A 19,921-nucleotide genomic window follows, 5' to 3' on the forward strand; every position below is an offset into this window, starting at 1 on the left:
CCCCCTACAAACTACCTCAAGTTAATGAGGAAAAATTGTTGTTGTTGCCAACACCGCCGCCGGGAATCGAACTCGGGACCTCTGGCTTTACGCACCAACGCTCTGTCCACTAAGCTAAGAGAAATGACAACAGCAACAACGACAAACCAAAGCATTGCTGCGTAAAGCCAGTAAAGCCAAAGGGCCCGGGTTCGACTACAGGCGAGAGTATGACAACAGCATCAATTTTCCCTTATCAACCTGAGGTAGTTTATAGTGGGTTAAAAAATCGAAAAATGAATTTCTTATTAATATTTCATATTTTATTAATCTTACTAATACTAATTATATAAATTTAAAAAAACTGTGCCGTGGTTAGACCTGAAAAGGTATATATGATCTCTATAATCTTTTTTGTTATTGTAAATTATTGTAAAATAAAATGGAGGAATTTGTGGGATACACATATAGGTATCTTATTTCTCAAGGTTTGTTAGATTGTTGATATCGATAAACAGCGCAAGTAATTAATCTTTTACAATAAGTTTGAGTAAATATTACGAATAGTAATCATTTGGTAACTTTTACCGCTTAGCAGAAGCTGGTAAAAAGTTGATTAAGAATTAATTTATGATTTATCAAATTTGATATTAAGCCAAGTCATTAATAAATTAATTTTTTGAATTAACTTTGCCACTACAGACACCATTTTCCTAATTAATTTGAGGTTTTCTGTAGTGGGTAAAGTTAATTAAAAAACAAAAAATTCACTAATACAAATTCTTCATCTGTTGTTGATTCTGGACAGTTACTGATATCGTAACAATAAAAAAGATTTGGGGGATAAGTAAGTTTTTAAATGTCACTGAAATTGTACTACAAAATTTACAGAAATTGGTTCACATTATTTGGGAAAATATATTATATAAAAGTTGCATATTTTTAAAGGGGAAATCCATTGTTCAAGGTCATTTAATAATAAAGTTATAATAACCTCAATAATAGAAAGAGCGGGAAGGCTGATAACTTGAAGTGTCAAATTTTTAATGACTTTTTTGTATTAAATTGTAAATTTTGGCATTTAATAAATCTATACTGCAATCGGAATTGCCAATTGTTGATAAAACATGCAAAATCACTATTTTTTTACAATTTTTGTCGAAAACGCTGGGTCAATGGAGTTCAACTAAAGCTGATTTTGTTCGGCTTTTAATTACTTATATTTTTTTAAATGTACACATTTTTATATGTACTAAGCTTCGCATTCCAAACGAGAAAAAACGATTTTCGCGATCTTTCGCTAAATCCAACAAATATTCATATTCTAAATTTAGATCATCGTCTTCTGGATATCGCAATGTTATTATGGAAATTATTTCCGTTTAGGTTGCAGTTTGTTTGAGGGTGAAACCTAATTTTACACTGTATGCTATAATCCTCGGACGCCCTTTAGGTCTCAATGTCACTATTACTTTTTAGGTTAGCTCATATAGACTGCATAATGCATCTGTTACCGGAAATGTATTAAATCTAGGAATTGTAAACAATTCCTAGGAAATGTATACAATTTCGAGGCTATTTAGAAAATCTATAAAATATTGTTTCAAANGGTTAGTTTTTATTGGAAAGTAGTTAATGTAGGTGAAGAGTGAAGATCTATGTCTGAAGTGCTATTGCAGCTTTTCACTGAACATATTAACTTTTTATTTGATTTAACTTTAGAAGAAAACTTCGTCGACTCCATCATCAAAAACATTTTTACTTTTTTAACGTGTTTTGTTATTTCAACAAACAATTTTACAATTTGCGTGCACAGTTCCTATGTAAATATTTCCCTCATTCGCGTTATAAATTTTGCCACCAGATGGTGTATGCCCATTTGACGGATCTCAATAGTGAGTTGTATAAATCCAGTTGGTCATTCTCCGGCACTATTACCCGCCTTCTAAAATATTAACAATAAGTTTAAAACCTTTCTTTCAGGAAGTAATTTGCAAAATTTGCGTCATTGTTTTGGAAGTTGAAAGAACGTAAATGTTTATTAAAATGAATTCAAAAAGCTCGATCTGCTTGCTGCAAGCAATAAAAAGAAATTGTATTTTCAACTTTTAAGTTTATAAACTTCAGTTTTTTTAAATGTGTCAATTTTATCTTTACAGTTAAAGATTTATGTTGTACCTGACTGCTTTAAAATTAGCTTACTGTTATGTTGCGTACTGATAGGATTTAAGTGATTTTCTCGGACAGATTACCAACATATTTATTACATTTCCACATATAAAATATAAATAAATAGAATTTAAGAATACCTACCTATTTTATTTTCTGTTTGTTCGTTCTTAACTGAATCGTTTGGGAATGACGATCGTTTTAACGAAACTTTAGTTGCGTTTATGTGAATTAGAATAAATAATAAAAAAGCGATCCTGTTTTCCATTTTTGTAAATAAATACATTTTTTGACATCCAGAATGAGTATTATTAGATGATAGCGATAAACTGATAACTAACAGGTCAAAATTTCCTGTTATCTATCTTGGTATAAAGCAAATTAGGTCTGTTATGTACAACCGGCACCCCGGAAGCCGCATATATATATATGAAACACTGACATTTTTAGATGGTTTTTACATGGTTAGTTTTTAATATGAAAATTCATTTTTCGATTTTTTTTTATTACCCCCTACAAACTACCTCAAGTTAATGAGGAAAAATTGTTGTTGTTGCCAACACCGCCGCCGGGAATCGAACTCGGGACCTCTGGCTTTACGCACCAACGCTCTGTCCACTAAGCTAAGAGAAATGACAACAGCAACAACGACAAACCAAAGCATTGCTGCGTAAAGCCAGTAAAGCCAAAGGGCCCGGGTTCGACTACAGGCGAGAGTATGACAACAGCATCAATTTTCCCTTATCAACCTGAGGTAGTTTATAGTGGGTTAAAAAATCGAAAAATGAATTTCTTATTAATATTTCATATTTTCATAGCCTAGAGGTTTAGACCATTGCTTAGCATTCGGGAGGACGCCGGTTCGATTCCGGGTCCGTCTGCCTTGGTTCAAGTTTTTCTGTGGTTTCCTTGGATCACTTAGGCAAATGCTGAGGCAGTAATATTCCACAGATAATCTTTCATTCTCTTCTGTCTTCATTTCGTCCGTCTCATCTTTCNTAGCAGAAGCTGGTAAAAAGTTGATTAAGAATTAATTTATGATTTATCAAATTTGATATTAAGCCAAGTCATTAATAAATTAATTTTTTGAATTAACTTTGCCACTACAGACACCATTTTCCTAATTAATTTGAGGTTTTCTGTAGTGGGTAAAGTTAATTAAAAAACAAAAAATTCACTAATACAAATTCTTCATCTGTTGTTGATTCTGGACAGTTACTGATATCGTAACAATAAAAAAGATTTGGGGGATAAGTAAGTTTTTAAATGTCACTGAAATTGTACTACAAAATTTACAGAAATTGGTTCACATTATTTGGGAAAATATATTATATAAAAGTTGCATATTTTTAAAGGGGAAATCCATTGTTCAAGGTCATTTAATAATAAAGTTATAATAACCTCAATAATAGAAAGAGCGGGAAGGCTGATAACTTGAAGTGTCAAATTTTTAATGACTTTTTTGTATTAAATTGTAAATTTTGGCATTTAATAAATCTATACTGCAATCGGAATTGCCAATTGTTGATAAAACATGCAAAATCACTATTTTTTTACAATTTTTGTCGAAAACGCTGGGTCAATGGAGTTCAACTAAAGCTGATTTTGTTCGGCTTTTAATTACTTATATTTTTTTAAATGTACACATTTTTATATGTACTAAGCTTCGCATTCCAAACGAGAAAAAACGATTTTCGCGATCTTTCGCTAAATCCAACAAATATTCATATTCTAAATTTAGATCATCGTCTTCTGGATATCGCAATGTTATTATGGAAATTATTTCCGTTTAGGTTGCAGTTTGTTTGAGGGTGAAACCTAATTTTACACTGTATGCTATAATCCTCGGACGCCCTTTAGGTCTCAATGTCACTATTACTTTTTAGGTTAGCTCATATAGACTGCATAATGCATCTGTTACCGGAAATGTATTAAATCTAGGAATTGTAAACAATTCCTAGGAAATGTATACAATTTCGAGGCTATTTAGGAAATGTATAAAATATTGTTTCAAAAATTTTTTAATACACACATATCCTGGGAAATGTATACATTTCCTAGGAATTGTATGAAATTCCGATATTGTACTAGGAATTGTATAAAACTAATGGTTTCCATTAATAAAATGAATAAAACACGTTAGTAAACTGAGAATTAAGAGTTATCTATGTTTACGTGGTTTTAGTGCGATCGCCTGATGTATATGCAATAGTGACGTTATTGTTTGGTTATTAGGTAGATTTATACTAGACTGGAATTTCTTTAATGCCCCTGATATGTTGGAATAATGTCTTCGAAAAGTATGCTTCATTATGATCTTCGCTTCCAATATATACTGTTATGTTCTAATACTATAAACACCTTTTTTTACTTTCACGTCATTAGTAGTTAATGACCCATAATAATATAAGGGACAGATAGTAATTGTTAAGTTAGTTCTAAGTTTGGTTTTGTACCTCTTTGACCTCTTTTTAATAAAGTCTTTTCAAACGTTTAATCCTATTTTGTATAACATCGACTTGGTTCGATTGAGTGTTATCAAAGGGTTAGTGTTCGAAATAAGAAGACTTTACAATTGTTCTATTATTGTCAAAACTCCAATTATTTTACATTGAAAGGCAACGTCCTGGTGTAAATTAAAGGTGTCTTTTACAATAATTAAGTAGAACACCCAGTTAAACGTGTCTGGGATAAAAACAACGTATTGTACGCCGACCATAAGGGATCCTTCGGACCAGTCCTCAGCGTCGTGACGTAACAAAATTGGCGCAGTCAGTAGGATCTTCAGAGGAATTTCTTCGAAGATCAACGCTAGTGATTCGAAAAGGTTTTGCAGAGATTCATCTTCAATCTTTCACCATACCGGTCACTAGAGGGATTCAGAGAAGCTGTCACAACCACATCCACCCGTGACTAAATTAGCTGACGAGGAATTCCAAGAGAAATCAATTCTATGCATCGGGCATCTTTTCTCCTAATCATCTGGTGAGTAGTTTTTAATTGTATCCAGTGCTTTAAACGAATTTATTATGTCTTTACAACCGGAACAATCACAAAACGCCACCAGTACAAATAAAATTTCAGACTCAATTTTTACAACATTGTTGAATAATTTACCCGTGTTTAATGGAGGTGAAAATGNCTGAAACAAAGATAACTTCGTCACATTATTCTAACATCTAACATATCAGCCCGCCTCCGGTGCCGGGACCATTGTAGTAACTTCATACATTTCCCAAACCAAACAATGGCGTCACCAATAGATATAGGTACATCTTCCAACAGCCTGCCGTATTATTGCCTATTTAGTATTACCTGTAATGCATTTCCGATTGCTATTTAGGAAATTTCAATATATAATATAATTCATTTCACACATTTCCGGGCAATTTTAGGAATTATATACATTTCCTAGGAATTGTATACAATAATGGATTTCATACATTTCCGGTAACATATCGATAACGAAATCAATAGTATGTCTTCTAAATAAATAGCCAAATAATACAAAGCACATGTATGGACCGAAGTAACTGCATGTTTCGTGATTTAGGCAATATTATTACTCATTTTGTATGATCAATAATTTCGTAAATTCGGCATTGCGTACGTAAATATGGACAAGTATATGCCATCTATTGGTTGACGTCAATTTTATGTGAAAAACATGTTTTCGTCGGGCCGTTCGACATTTACCAGACTGTTTGGCAATGTTCCTTCATACATATGTACGTATATCTGTTTGTAACGGAATAAATCATCCGTGACTTTTATTTCCTTATTTATTGTCATCGTGTCAGGAGGCCATGCCTATAGTTCATCCGTGTCATATGTTGACGATTTTTATACGGACTAAGATTTAATAAAACGATGATAGATAGTGGCAGGAAACACTGCAGTTTTTTTCTACACGATACACAAAATATTTTCGTATTCTTGAAGCTCAAATAATAGAACATTTTATTAGAGGTTACTAGGCTATTGACCCGTCTCTAAAAAATTAGTTTAACAATAAAATACGCCAACAGATAGGTGCATTGTTAATAATCTTAAGTCCTGGTGAATAAACAAAACTCAAACGCTGAAAACCAATCATCTTTCTTCTAAAGGCTGTTCCAAAATTAATGCAAGATTTAGCGTCATATAATAATAATGTGAGATAATGTGGTAGCTGATTATTCAAGATTATTGAACATGGAGTGCCATATAAAACAACAACGCGTTTGTATTATTGAGCAATATTAAAAAAAAAAATGAAGGTTTGACAGCTATAATTCGTATTTTTACGCACAAAAGGTGATCGAAAGTGACTTAACTTCATCAACTGTGAAGGGACTGATTAAACAATTGAGAGAAACTAGGCTAATTAGTGATCTTATGCACTCTGGCCATCCAGTCGTTCAACACAAAACATCGAAGTAGTTCGAAGAGTGTTGTTGAGAACCCAAGAACAATCAAGTCGGCAACGTGGTCAACAGTTAGGCACTTTTAGAAGCCCATGTTTACAAAGTTCAATTGACTCTAGAGCTAAAATCAAATTACCACGCGCAACAAAGAGAGTTCGCTGAATGGATCATGAAACAACAACTGGATTCCGATTTTTCGAACAAAATCATCTTCAACGGTGATGCTCATTTAAATCATGAATACTTTTTAATGGATCAAATTATCGCATTTGATGGAAAATACTGCTAGTGAGGCAATAACTGTTAATTGTGAACAGAAAAGGTTAGAAATCAGAACAACAATAGAATAGAGAGCACTTTCTCAGATGTGAAGGGTATAACAAAAGCAGAAACAGGATTTAAAAAAATAGAAGTGGACCTAGATTAGGTTACTTTTCGCAAATAGTTAAGAGATGTAGATTGCTATAGTTTTAAATGCGAAGATTAACTCAATATAGAAAGGATGAGTGAAGGTGCATGTCCAATAGGTCTTCTGGTTGAAGACCTAATGATGATGATGAGATATCAAAATGATGTAATTCTACTAAACCCCATATCAAATTAAGGATCTTTATAAGACCGTCAAAGAATTGATTTGTTCCTTGAGGTTCTATCTGAAATTAAAAATTGCAAACAATTATCGTTGAATCAATTAAACCTCGTTGTTTGACATGAAAAGATTTTGAAAAAGAAACGACGACAAGATATCGAACAAATGATTATTCTTTACAAAAGGGATTATCCTTGCTACGCTCAAAAAAATAATCATTTGGGAATGTTCTTGCACGTTTTAGAAAATTCTAAAACATTCTTGAACCATGCAGATGGTTTTCCGAAAAATCTGTGACATTTTATAACGTTCTAACCAGACGTCGGAACTCAATTAAAACCTTTACTTATTGTCTATATAGAGTACTTTGGGGCGTCAGTCTTTTAACCCCCAATATTTTTATAAATCAACCTTTGCAGTTGAAAACCAAAATTCTCTTCATGGGCGGTGGTGGAAGGTTATCGTACCGTGTAACTCTCATAAAGCTGGAGGAGGAACTTTAGCGGCTCGTACACTTCCTTTTAGTATTACTCTAGTCACTATTACTATAGCCACTTCCGAAGAAGATTAAAAAGATGTTTATATGCATTTGTCTTGATCAACTATACAATTTCCATTAAGGAACTCCTCCCCCCTATTTGATTGTGAGAGTGAAACTTTGGGACGTTGTAAATAAAAAAAAGCGTTTGAACCGAACTAGTTCAGAGTGGCTTTCTTTCATTGAATAAAAAAGTTAATATAGGAGTGGTGCAATATTGTTACTCTTTTTCTTTATCACTTCCGGTTTTAAATTATAAAAATAATGCAATAATAATTTTCTTCCATTACCACAACCTTAAGTATAAGACCATATCATGTGTGTTAGTAAACAAAGTAACATTTTTGATACAGGAATGAAGAATTAATCATATGTTCTAAAGTCCGAGGATCACTGGAACATCAGCGTATAAAAATATTTATTATAATAAGTCATTCTACCAAGTTGTATTTGATAATGTGGTGTTATGACCGCATCTTAATTTTATTTATTGATTTTTAATGCAAAAAAAGATAAAATAAAAAATTATATTTCGCGCGGGATGTTTTACATATAAGTTAATGCTGTGTTATGTATTAATAGAAACACGGTTTTCTCATTAATTCGTCCTCAGTGGTAGTTCTTAATTGTAAATAGTATTTGTTTTGTATAGAAAAATACAAGAAATTGGATATCGTTACTAGTAAGTTCTACTTTCTTTCACCTTTTTTGCAAAAGATCATAATTTTGACGCACGTCAAAAGGGAAAAGAAACTCTTACAGAATCATTTCATTATCTGCCTGTCCGTCTGTCGACACCCTTTTTCTTAGAAACGCGAGGAGGTATCCAGTTAAATTTACTCGACTAGAAATTAGTTCAGGGAACCCGGATTATGATCAGATCCGGACCAGATTTTTCGTAATACGGTCATCTAATCAGTTTCTGATCAGACTCCGTCCCTTGATCTGGTCTCCACATCAAGAACTGATCAGCGTACAGTACTTTATCCGTTGTTCCAGCCATCTGATCAGGAATTGATCAAAGTGTAGTATTGCTTCTCTTGATTCGTCTATCTGATCAGTTTATGATCAAAGTACACTACCCTATCCCCTGATCCAGTCATCTGATCAATTCCTTATCAGAAGATTCTGATATTACGGTTTCGGTACGCTGTTTAAAGCAATACTGTATCCGATGACCTGAACTGGATTATAATACAGAATTTAGTTTTTTCTCTGATCCACTTTTTTTAATGTTAATTATAATATAATGAAACCGATTCAGCATGGATCTTTGGGGTGGATCCGGTATAGATTTTTGGAACGGATCCAACATGGATCTTTTAAACGGATCCAGTACGGATCACATATGGCGTGCCGATTTCTAATTAAATCCGGAACACGAAGCCTGATTTGCGGACTGTCATTGTGAGTCCGTTGTTTTAAATTTTTACGTTGAGTTCATTTTTCTGATCAACGACACACTAATCCAGTTACCACTGATTCGAGCGAAAAATACTTGTTTTTATAATGTATGTGCCATTTTGGGTGTGCCATTTCGACTATTTTTGTGATTAGCAATCCCGAAAGTCAGTGAGTGTAAAGTGCGAGATAAAAAGCTAAATAGCCTTACTGCACCACGCCGATCAGAAAATTTAAAAAAATTATGCACCTTCGAGTTATACATAGAATAAATAAAAACGTTTTAGTTATTATTTACTATTGTTTTTGTTATTAAATGCTTACACATCGAAAACAACCCCACATATATACAGATATAAATTTATAATTTAAAAAGAGAAAAAAAATCGTTTTAACTATTATTCTAACTATTATTCAACTATTATTCTAATTTGAAATAATACAACTTTATAAACCGTAAATGTTTTTTTCTAATTTTGCAGTCAAGATATGTAACCAAAAGTTTTCAATTTTGACTTATAACTCGAAAACAATAAAAGAGCAGAGAGGTGCCATTAACATATTTTGTATCTCTTGCCCACCCTGTATAGTACTCATCATTATTAAAACTGGAACTCTTTTTTTAAATGATGTGTTTTTGGTAACAAACAATTTGCAATTTTTAATGTTGACACTATTATGATGCAGTGATAATATGAGTTAATGCGATATAAATATCAGTTCAGAGTTTGCGTCAAAGCATTATCTTGACAATTTTGTAACATATTATCAGTTGGAGAATTTGTACTTAATAATATTGTAACAGGTTATTAAATAAATACTCATCTTCGTGTACCTAATACAACGGGTTCCACGAATATAATGATATAAAAATTAACCCCCAAATGTAAAGGGGTGGTGAAAAAAAATAAAAACACCCCAAAATAGTTTTTTGCGTTTTTTCTGAATATAAAAAAATACGAAAAAATTAGATAAAGGTAAAAAAATGTACATAACAAATTGCTAATGTTTATTTTTCGTAAATGCGATAGATGACGAGGAAATTGCATGCACAATTTCATGTGAATTAATGCGCAATGACCTAAAAATTCAATTTTTTATTCTGCAGTTTGCAGTAAAATATTATTTTTAACTAAGTAAATCTTTTAATTGTTATAAACAAATTTAATATTTGTTTTGTATTTTTGAGAAGAAAGAAGATTTTCATCATATTTTTTTTTGATTTTCGAGGAAAACGCAAAAAGCTACCTTGGGGATGTTTTTATTTTTTTTACCACCCCTTTACATTTGGGAGTTAATTTTTATATCATTTTATTCGTGAACGAAATGTGCATATTATAATAAAAATGTAGAACTTTCGTAGACTTGTCTTCGAAATGACAGATTTTACTGGATTAAACTGGACGTGGATTGCTAAAATGAAAAATAATTTAATATAACAACCAACGCGTTACTAAGTCAATCCCAATGTGGCTTTAATTTCTACGTTAATATCTAAAAACGGGCATGAAATAGAAATTTAATAGACGAGTATTATAAACTATCTATAATCTGGTTTAATTTGATATATGCAGGTTCAGCTGTATTTGAAATGCAGCTGAATTAAATATCATTAAAATTAGTCAAATTAATCAATTTAGGTCATTCGTGTACAAGAAACCTTCTTTGAGTTTTAGATTTTTATTTGGTATGGTTACATGTACTTTTAACTAATGATTACAACTCAGTACTTGTTTACTCTTACTGACGGGCCGACATCAGATATTAACGGCTTGATGCTTTTGGTTATTGGTTATGGGAATCTAGAAATCTTATTATAGGCGAGGGTTCCACCCACGAAGAATTACAACTTCAGTCAATTATGTACACTATCACGAACTTCTCAAACATGGAAACCAAAGATGAAACCTAAACTATGTTTAGTACACTTTGTGAAACTGCATTTATTGATTCTACCAATTCAAATAATACTATAGGAAATAAAGTATTTATTAGAAAATTGAAAAAATAATACTCGTCATTTCTTAATTCAATGTATGAAGGTTTCTTGTGTCATGAATATCGATAAAAGTAAAGCGTTATTGTTTTCTATTAAGCAATAAGGCCGAAAAATCATTTTTTTTTTGTTTTTTCGACATTTAGAAAATTGCAAGATTTCGAAAATACTGACGACGGTTTGTCTACATATACAATGAGACTTGGCATGAAATCGATTCATAAACAAAAAGATTATCGTATTTATATTAGGTAAAACTTTATAAAAGTCTGAATTGTGATGTACTGAAAAAGTGTGTCAATGATGGGCGCAATCAATTCAGTAGTTTTTGCAAAATCGAATTTATTTATCCCAAATTTGTTAAAAATTACCATTTTGTATTGAATATCCAATTGGCTAGCACTCTTACTGATCTCATTGTCTTCCTTTAGACTGGGAGTATCATATCCTTAAAAAAATAGGAAGCTTTTGAAATTTGTTTATGAAAAACCGTCGAAGAAGCTTTTGTTTTAATAACAAATAAAATATCTTCTGTTCTTCACTCGATTTGTTAATAAGGCATACCATTCGAATGCTTACTGAAGAACACACATGTCTATAAAATAAAAAAGTAACTTTCTATGACCAATAGATTTATGGCAATTCTTTCTAAATTAGAGTAATTCTAGCTAGTATGCTACTCGCCAAGTAAAGGTAAAGAAAAATTGAAAACGGATCTTCAGGTCCGCCCACCCTGCTAAAATTTGCAATATTTAGATTTCAGAGAGTTAAGAAAATGTTATTTTTGCACCAATTAAAATCAAAGTGTGTAATGTAGTTTAAAACTTCATGAACATTTAATATTTAACAAAATAATTCGAAGTGGTCTGTATTCTGTCGAAACTGCCAGACGCGGATCGCGATTTCGATCTTTTTGGATCTCATCAGAGCGCGCAGGCAGCTCCGACAGAACACAGACCAACCTTTACCTGCTGTCTTAACAGCGCGTTTTAGAAAATACCACAAATGGCGTGGTGAGCGCCATCTGTAGTACGATNGCGGCTAGAATTTTTTTAAGGAGCGGGGTTAAGGTAAAAAAATGCCGAAAATCCGCATTGCCCCATTGTATATATATCTGCCTATACGGGCTAATCTTCCAAATGGCTGAATTAATTTCGATGAGATTTTACTGACATGAAGAGAAGGTTGTCACTAGTGATTTAGACCAGCGGTTCCCAATTTTTCTTTTCTATTGAACGAACTCTTTCTGACTTGCACTTTTTTGGCGTAACCCCATCTCGATAAACTGATAAGAGTTTTATATCTAATAATAAATCCCCTGACACCTTATTGTGTACATGCTGAACTCAAAAACTTTATTGTACGTATATATTTAAAATGCACATTTTTACTAATGATATCATTAAAATTAGGTGCAATGTTTCATGTCCGTCAATTGAATTCGAATATCCGGAACGGTATGCAGTCAAATTCTGAATTTATTTTACTGTAGATGTAAACTGAAAAGCTCGTCTGTAATCTGTAAGTCGATACCAAACGAAACCGCGGCAACCTTCTTAATGACTGCAGAGTATTCATCTTTAATGGTAATTCAATCCAAAGGTCATTCTAATTAAATCATTCGATTCGAATTTTTAGAGAGGATGAATTCTTAATATCGATTAAATTCTCATTTGGAAGAAGATAAACATTCGTAACTTTTTTGTTCACCACATTCAATCTAGAAGCCAAATTCGTTTTTTTTTTGGTTAGGGAAGATATTTCGCCTCTCTGTAAATTTAGTTGTTCTTATTCACTTTAAGAACCTGCTGATTACGTTGAGTTTATCGAATACTAGCTTTTCACCCCTACAACGTTTTATGTAATGTCGCCACCTTAGATTTCAAATACAAACGTAGCAACAACATTTCATCCTTAAGGGTTGATTTGAATAATAATGTTCCAAACAAAAATTGCAATACCTCCCCCCCTTCCTTTTGGAGATTTCGTAGCTTATATATAGTCAACCTACAGTGTAATTATTAATTATTTTATTTGGTAAATTAAAAACGATCACGTAGAAGAACCTTTTCGACAAGACACGCTACTGTCTAAAAAATTTTAATTAGAACGTACTTTATAATCTATACTTGCATTCATCATTTTACAATACACGTGTGCTTCCGTAGGTTATCTTCTTTGCACTAAATGCAAAATCAGCATTGAAACGGCGGAAAAAAGTCGAACAAAGTGGATTCTCATTTGTATTAGTTGTTTCGCGTGCTCTAAGTTCAACGAGTTATCAGTTACTGGTTGATGGGTCAAATCATTTGCTGTTAATCAGATGTTAGAAGGAAGTGCTGAACATCGTGAATTCTGAAAAAACGCTCGTGATACAGATAATAATTTATTATCATAAGGTCGTCAGTCCTAACAATTACGCCTGATATATTTGTGAAGACAGCTACAAAAGATCATTCAGTCGTTCAGTTAAAGTAACAGAATAAGTGAGTAGTACATTGTTAATTACGGTAACACTGTTACTAGTAAAGTGGAAATATCTGTTTAGGAAGTTACAAATTTGACGGAAGCCTAGGGACGAGATCAGGATGATGGAAAATTTAATTAGTGAACCTCAGTGGATTTTAGACCGAAAGGGATCAGGGCCTCTGTTTTGGAGGAGGACTAGCATAAGCAGAAAAAACCAAAGGTATGTCTTAAGGATAACAATTAATCAACCATAACCTTCACTGTATACATTCATATTAATAATTTTATATATAAGATCAGGTTCAGAACAGTAGACATTTTATGATATTTTCAATTAAAAGAAGTCAATAAGGGGGTGAAATGTCTTTATTCTGTAATTCCACTAACGTTTTGCCTTCTGATTTAAGGTTTTTTCAAGGTGGATTATTCAACTAGTAAATCATATTAGGAGACATTGGAATTTTCCTTTTTCTTATAAGATAATTTATTAACCAAGTAACTTATCTTGAAAATGATCAGAAGGAGACATGTCTGTTGAATTACATCATCAGTAAATAACATTTCACCCCTTTATGACTTAATACCACAATTAAATACCTTAATATATCATTGGGGAAGATAGTACAAAGTAGACATTTCCATATAAGCTACTAGTAAGGGAAAACGTTCATGGTAGTCGGCACTATTCCTTTTTATGTGGCATGAGTCAAAATGTATAACTTGGTGAACGTGTTTGCACATTGTTCTATTACGTTTATCTGAAAATATCACTTATTCCTCTGGAAACTATTCTAAATTAACCGAACTGTCAGAATCTTTTGAACAGAGCTTTAAATTGCATTTATTGGACTTCTATTACTTTCTTACTTATACGAAAAAGTGGTTGAAGGAATTTTTACAAATTTTTATTGCCACATGATATTTTTCAAGAGATGATGCCGCCCTTTGATCACAGGATATAGCTAGCATATGTTATAGAATCCCATGTTCGGAATTCGCGCCACTACGGTAAAAAAAAAGTCAAACCGATAGCTCCTAACCGGGAAATATAGGCAGTTTTCTAATTCTTAGACTAATCGCACAACAAATACGTGTGAGACATTTCATGCTCCATTACAGAGACTAGGTATACAGTAATCCCCTTCCAAAGATATTCATTTTATTGAAATATTAAAGGGAATTCAGTGTGAAACTCATATTGCTTTAGGAAGTACATCGTTTACATTTACCTCCCCCGTTAAGTAATAAAAATTTCCTGAACGAAATTTACGTTTTCCGAATTTTTCTGTTAACCTCTATAAGAGCAGGCCCAGCAAATTGCATTAGGCTCGGGTGGAGATAAAAAAGGATAAAACAAGAAATATTGTTGAAACTATTATTATATTACATAACAATAACAATATCAATTACACAAAACTCGCTCAATTGCGCAACGCAAAAACTGCAGTACACTTTCTGTTTCGTAGAATAAGCTCTAGATCTCATTGATCGCCTATATCTCGATAAACATACAAAATGAAAATGTTATTCGGTAAATCTTGTGACATTGTCGACCATAAATATATTTATAAATATGTATACGGAAAACAAACAGAAAAATTTCTTTCATATAAACAGGATCAGCTTGGAATTGTGATGAGCAAGCGAATAAATCAAACGAATTACATTAGTAAAAGTTCCTACCCCATTCGTATTTTTTTAAACAATCCACAACTTCCCTAATGTTACATGCCTGCTTATTTTATCTTTTTAAAAGTTGCAGAAACATGTTCCTGTCACTCAGCAATCTGACTATCAAAATCGTCCTTATAAAACCCACTGCAAATCGTTGATTAAAAAAAATGAGCTGAATCATTTTCGAATCTCCTTTTTGTGACAAATAAGTTAGTCAAATATATCTAAAAAATCTTTTGGGGCCGTGAATTTATATGTATCAGGTGCCCTCGCCCTTCGGATTCTTTTCAGAAACTTTTCTGGACTTTTCATTGATGCGGAATTTGGGGTTCGTGAACGCTTTTTCTTCCATAATTCCTAAAATTTATCATTACGAGAAACATTTAAAACGTTAGTAACCCCTTCTATCTTTTTATATGATTCGATCACGTAAAGATCAGGGCAATTAGAGCGAAGGTCCTTTCTTAGGGTTCGAACTTCAGCATTTGTTACTTTCCCATTATACCGACACTGGAATTCTCTAAAATTTGAACAAAAACCCAATAAGGCCCATCATTATCATCATAAGGTCGTCAGTCCTAAAACTGGTTAGACACACACGTCCACTCCTTCCTATCCTCAGATAATTTTCGCATTTCCCTAAAACTAAAACATCCTCCATCCTAAACCATTTCCGAACAGTAATCTAATCTAAGTCTACCTCTACTCCTCTTAACTCCTATTTCTGCCTCTGATATATCTCTGACTAGACCTTCATGCCTGAGAAGGTGACCTACCAACCTATCTCGTCTATTTTTTATTAATTTTGATGGAGCCCTCTGTTCTCCTATCCCTTCTAATATCTCTTCATTTCTAACCTTCTCTATCCACGGAATTCTCATCATCCGCCTATAACACCATATTTCGAACGCTTCTAACCTTTTCTTTTCCGCCTCGCAGACCGCCCATGTTTCGCACCCGTACAGCGCCGCGCTCCAAACATACACCTTTAACAATCTTTTTCGAATTTCTAAATTAATTAGGCTCATGGTTAATGCTAAAGGTGGTGTCCAGCTGTAGACACATTTTTACCTAAATTGCCGTTCGGATACTACCGTAAAACATCAGTGAGACATTATTTTCAATAGGTCTTGCATTCAAATTATCGTTTAAAATGGTTATTTTTAGTGTAGGTTGTAAGTTTGAGGAAGCATGCATCCATGAAGTATTCGAGTTTCTTTTTGTATAAATTTAATAATACACATATGTCAAGTTCGTAATTACAAAATGACGTAAAATTCCGACTGGGCAAAGTACCCACAGTAGCCACATTGTCTACTGGCCTGTTCATATTGTTTTAGGAAGTACATCGTTAAGTAATAAAAATCGGAGGGACGAAATTTACATTCAATTCACGTTTTCCGAATTTTTTAGTTAGTCTCTATAAGATTTTTATTTAGGACAAAAGTGGCAAAAATTTCTCTTTCGATCAGAGAAGCAGTATAATAAAGTATAAATCACAACTTCATATATATGAAACATTTTGACATTTAATAGTGGTTAATATCAAATATTAATGTGAAAATTTATTTTCAGTTTTTACGTACTATAAACTACCTCAAGTTAATAAGGGAAAATTTTTGGCTTGTCACCCTCGCAGGGAATCGAACCCGAAGAAGTAGTTTTATAGTGGGCAAAAATTGATAATGAATTTTTATATTAATAACCACACCACAATTTGTGCTGGCATAAATGTTTTAGCACAATATAAAAATTATCAAAAATCAAGTTCTCGAAAAAGAAAACAACGGGTAATATTTAAATAACAAGTGCAACTAAATATATGTTTGGAATTAAGAAATCTTTCACAAATACTTCAAACAGTGTTACTAATACTGATAAGTTACTCCGATAAAACGATTTTTACTTATAATTAGCATAATAATAATCAAAGTGATCTCTGTTGTACAACATAATAATACTACTTTAAGTCAAACACTTAACTGAAGTGCGGAATTTCAATTGCGTAAATTACATTGCAATGACAGCAATATTTATCAAAAAGAAAAACAGTACAGCAATAATGTAATTTTAATTCAAACTGATAAACTATTGGAAAAATACAGATCAACCATTATAGGAATAATGTTAACAACAACTAAACATGGTTTTGTTGTTACACTAAAAGGCTTTAAATATCAGCGATGTACTTCATTTAACGATTACGTGAATGTTGCGATACATTAATTAAAAGTAAAATCTGGAAAATTAAACAATGGAAGGTAATAGTCACTGACAAATTAATAAATAGTTCAGTCAATATGAGCCAGGGATATGTTGTATTGAATTGAATAGGTACGCCCGTCCCTCGAATCTTTTTAAAATTCCGCCAATTTTTATTTAATTAATCCTTTCAGTTCACCTCACGCCCTCTATTTATTACCGTTCATAATCCATCTAATGCGTGTTGGTTGTCTCAGGAAAATCCGGTGTGCGTATAAAAAGAAATAAATTTCTTGATATCAAGGAATCGGAAAAAACCGAAAGAGATGAGCAGAGAGATTATGGTGACGATTGAAAATACAGAATTTTGGAACTAATGGAACACCCTGTATATTATTTTTTATATTTATTTGGCATAATGTCTGCTTTCCAACAATATAGAATTATATACAATTATTTTCAAAAACAAGCTCAGAATTTAAGATTCTCTAAAATTTTCTTCAGTACTCAGCGCTTGGCATGTAAATGTTAAGCCATGTGGAATTTGTAGGGGTGACATTTTGCTTTTTGTTTCAAACAATTTAGTCATAGCCTACTGCCTACTAATTGGACACAAAATAAAAATTTTAAAAAATCTTAAATTCTAAGCTCTGTATTACATCACCGATTATTTTTTATTTTTAAGTTGGTCCTTGTGGGTTAATGATACTAACGATTAATAATGATCTAATATTAAAACACTCGCGACATACTCTAAGTAAAATAGATATAATAGTAAGACAACCCACAATTCGAACGATCGTGCAATTTCTTTTTTGTTCGTTTGTCTCTTGTTTTTTTTTTATTCAACAATAACCCGACCGTTCACGCTATTGTTTCATTTCAGAGTGAAGTTCCGACACGACGTGGAAGTCCTTGAGTTCTGCCGCAGCGAGCACGAAATGGAAACTTTTCTCCAACAGCAACAACCAGAAGAACAAGAGGAGTCGAACACGATCTCGATGGGAATGACGGCCATTGTTTGTCTTATGGTTACGGTCCTTCTGCCGTGGTACTTGATAGGAGTTGAGTGAAAAATGAACGAAATGTGAGAGCTTAAGACACTATTTTCCTTCATTCCTTTTTATATATCTTTAATACGTGTAAACATACATTTACTATAGTACCGTGAGCAAAAGTTATTTGCTGCAAACAAAACTATAAAGGAATTACACAAAATTTCCTTTTACATTTACAGAGCAGTTAAATTTCATCATAATCATAAGGTCGTCAGTCAGTTAAATCTGCAGGATAATAATTATTGTAAATTAAATGTATTGAAAATACGTTTCTATTTCGTTCTCAACATAAGTTCAANTAAATAAAAAAAAAATTATAATCATGGGCCATTACATGAAACGAATTCAAGAGCAATCATGACAAAGAGAAATATAAAGTAAAAAAACGGGTCTTACGTTTATATGAGCAAATAAACAAAAAAGTAATGTAAACATAATTTCGATCAATCATGTAATACACATTTACAAATACACAGTAAACATAATATAATTTTTAAAAATAAAATTCGAGCATGAATAATCACATCTGCAGAAAGAGAAGTGGAAATTGTTTCGCTGTTAAACATTAACACGTAACGTGGGTAATCTTCATACAAGGTGACTATTTGTCTTAACGATCCGGTAATGTAAAATTATTTTTAAAATCAAAGGCAATTAAGTAAAATACTGTTTAGTATTTTTTGAATAATGAATGTAATCATAGTGAACCACTTACTTTCGTTATGTCTAACGAATTTTGCCTTTCACTATTATTATTTCATACTTCAAAACTAAAAAAAAACATACAAATTCGAACCTCCTAAATATAACCAATCATGTTCGAGTTAAGAGAGAATTCCAGTTAAGGAACGTTTCTACTCTAGTGAAAAATCTTTTAATTTTTGTTTCAAATACATCGAAAGTCCACCTCTAATTATCCTTACAACTTCAGAATATGATGTCAAACATTACAAGTACTTCGTTCGTGTTGTTTTTTCCTACCCTAACCATGTGATCCTAACATAACCACATTTTTGGCTTAAATACTCAAGCGGCTGATTATTTATCGCTGTAGCTGATTTTTCCGAGAAAAATGAATAAAAATTCGAATTAAAGAGATTATCCATAATGCAAATCCACACTAGAATCTTAAGTTACAGAAATTTTAGGGTTAGAAAAATGGAGAAATTTGAATTAGAGTTTGGAATAAATGTAAAATAATACGTTTGTCAATGAAATAAAAACTATTCGAGTTAGAAAATATTTCGAGTTATAGAAGTTAGTTACAGACGACCACTAAGCTACGAGAGGTGGTCAGAGCTTTGGTGCATAAGGTTCCGGGTTCGATTCCTGGCGAGGGTGTGACAGCAACAACAATTTTTCTTCATTAATTTGCGGTAATTTATAGTGAATAAAAAATAAATGAATTTTCACATATATATATATATATATACATATATA

General features: G+C 32.4%; 2 protein-coding genes across 2 annotated transcripts in view; one reads left to right on the forward strand and one right to left on the reverse strand.

Annotated features, from left to right (window-relative positions):
• Positions 1 to 18,773, forward strand: part of LOC108739385 — a 25,801-nt gene extending 7,028 nt beyond the window's left edge. Inside the window, exons 2-4 of the mRNA XM_018473268.2 lie at positions 13,247 to 13,564; positions 13,627 to 13,767; positions 18,310 to 18,773. Coding sequence (XP_018328770.1) covers positions 13,667 to 13,767; positions 18,310 to 18,496 — 288 coding nt within the window. The 5' untranslated portion in view covers positions 13,247 to 13,564; positions 13,627 to 13,666 and the 3' untranslated portion in view covers positions 18,497 to 18,773. The remainder of the gene's footprint in view (positions 1 to 13,246; positions 13,565 to 13,626; positions 13,768 to 18,309) is intronic.
• The window catches only part of LOC108739381 (sestrin homolog), a gene marked incomplete at its 3' end in the record, with an annotated part of 175,954 nt that overhangs the window by 30,630 nt on the left and 125,403 nt on the right, over positions 1 to 19,921 (reverse strand).

The sequence above is a fragment of the Agrilus planipennis genome, unplaced genomic scaffold (genome assembly GCF_000699045.2).
Source record: "Agrilus planipennis isolate EAB-ADULT unplaced genomic scaffold, Apla_2.0 scaffold219, whole genome shotgun sequence".
Taxonomy (NCBI): Eukaryota; Metazoa; Arthropoda; class Insecta; order Coleoptera; family Buprestidae; genus Agrilus; species Agrilus planipennis.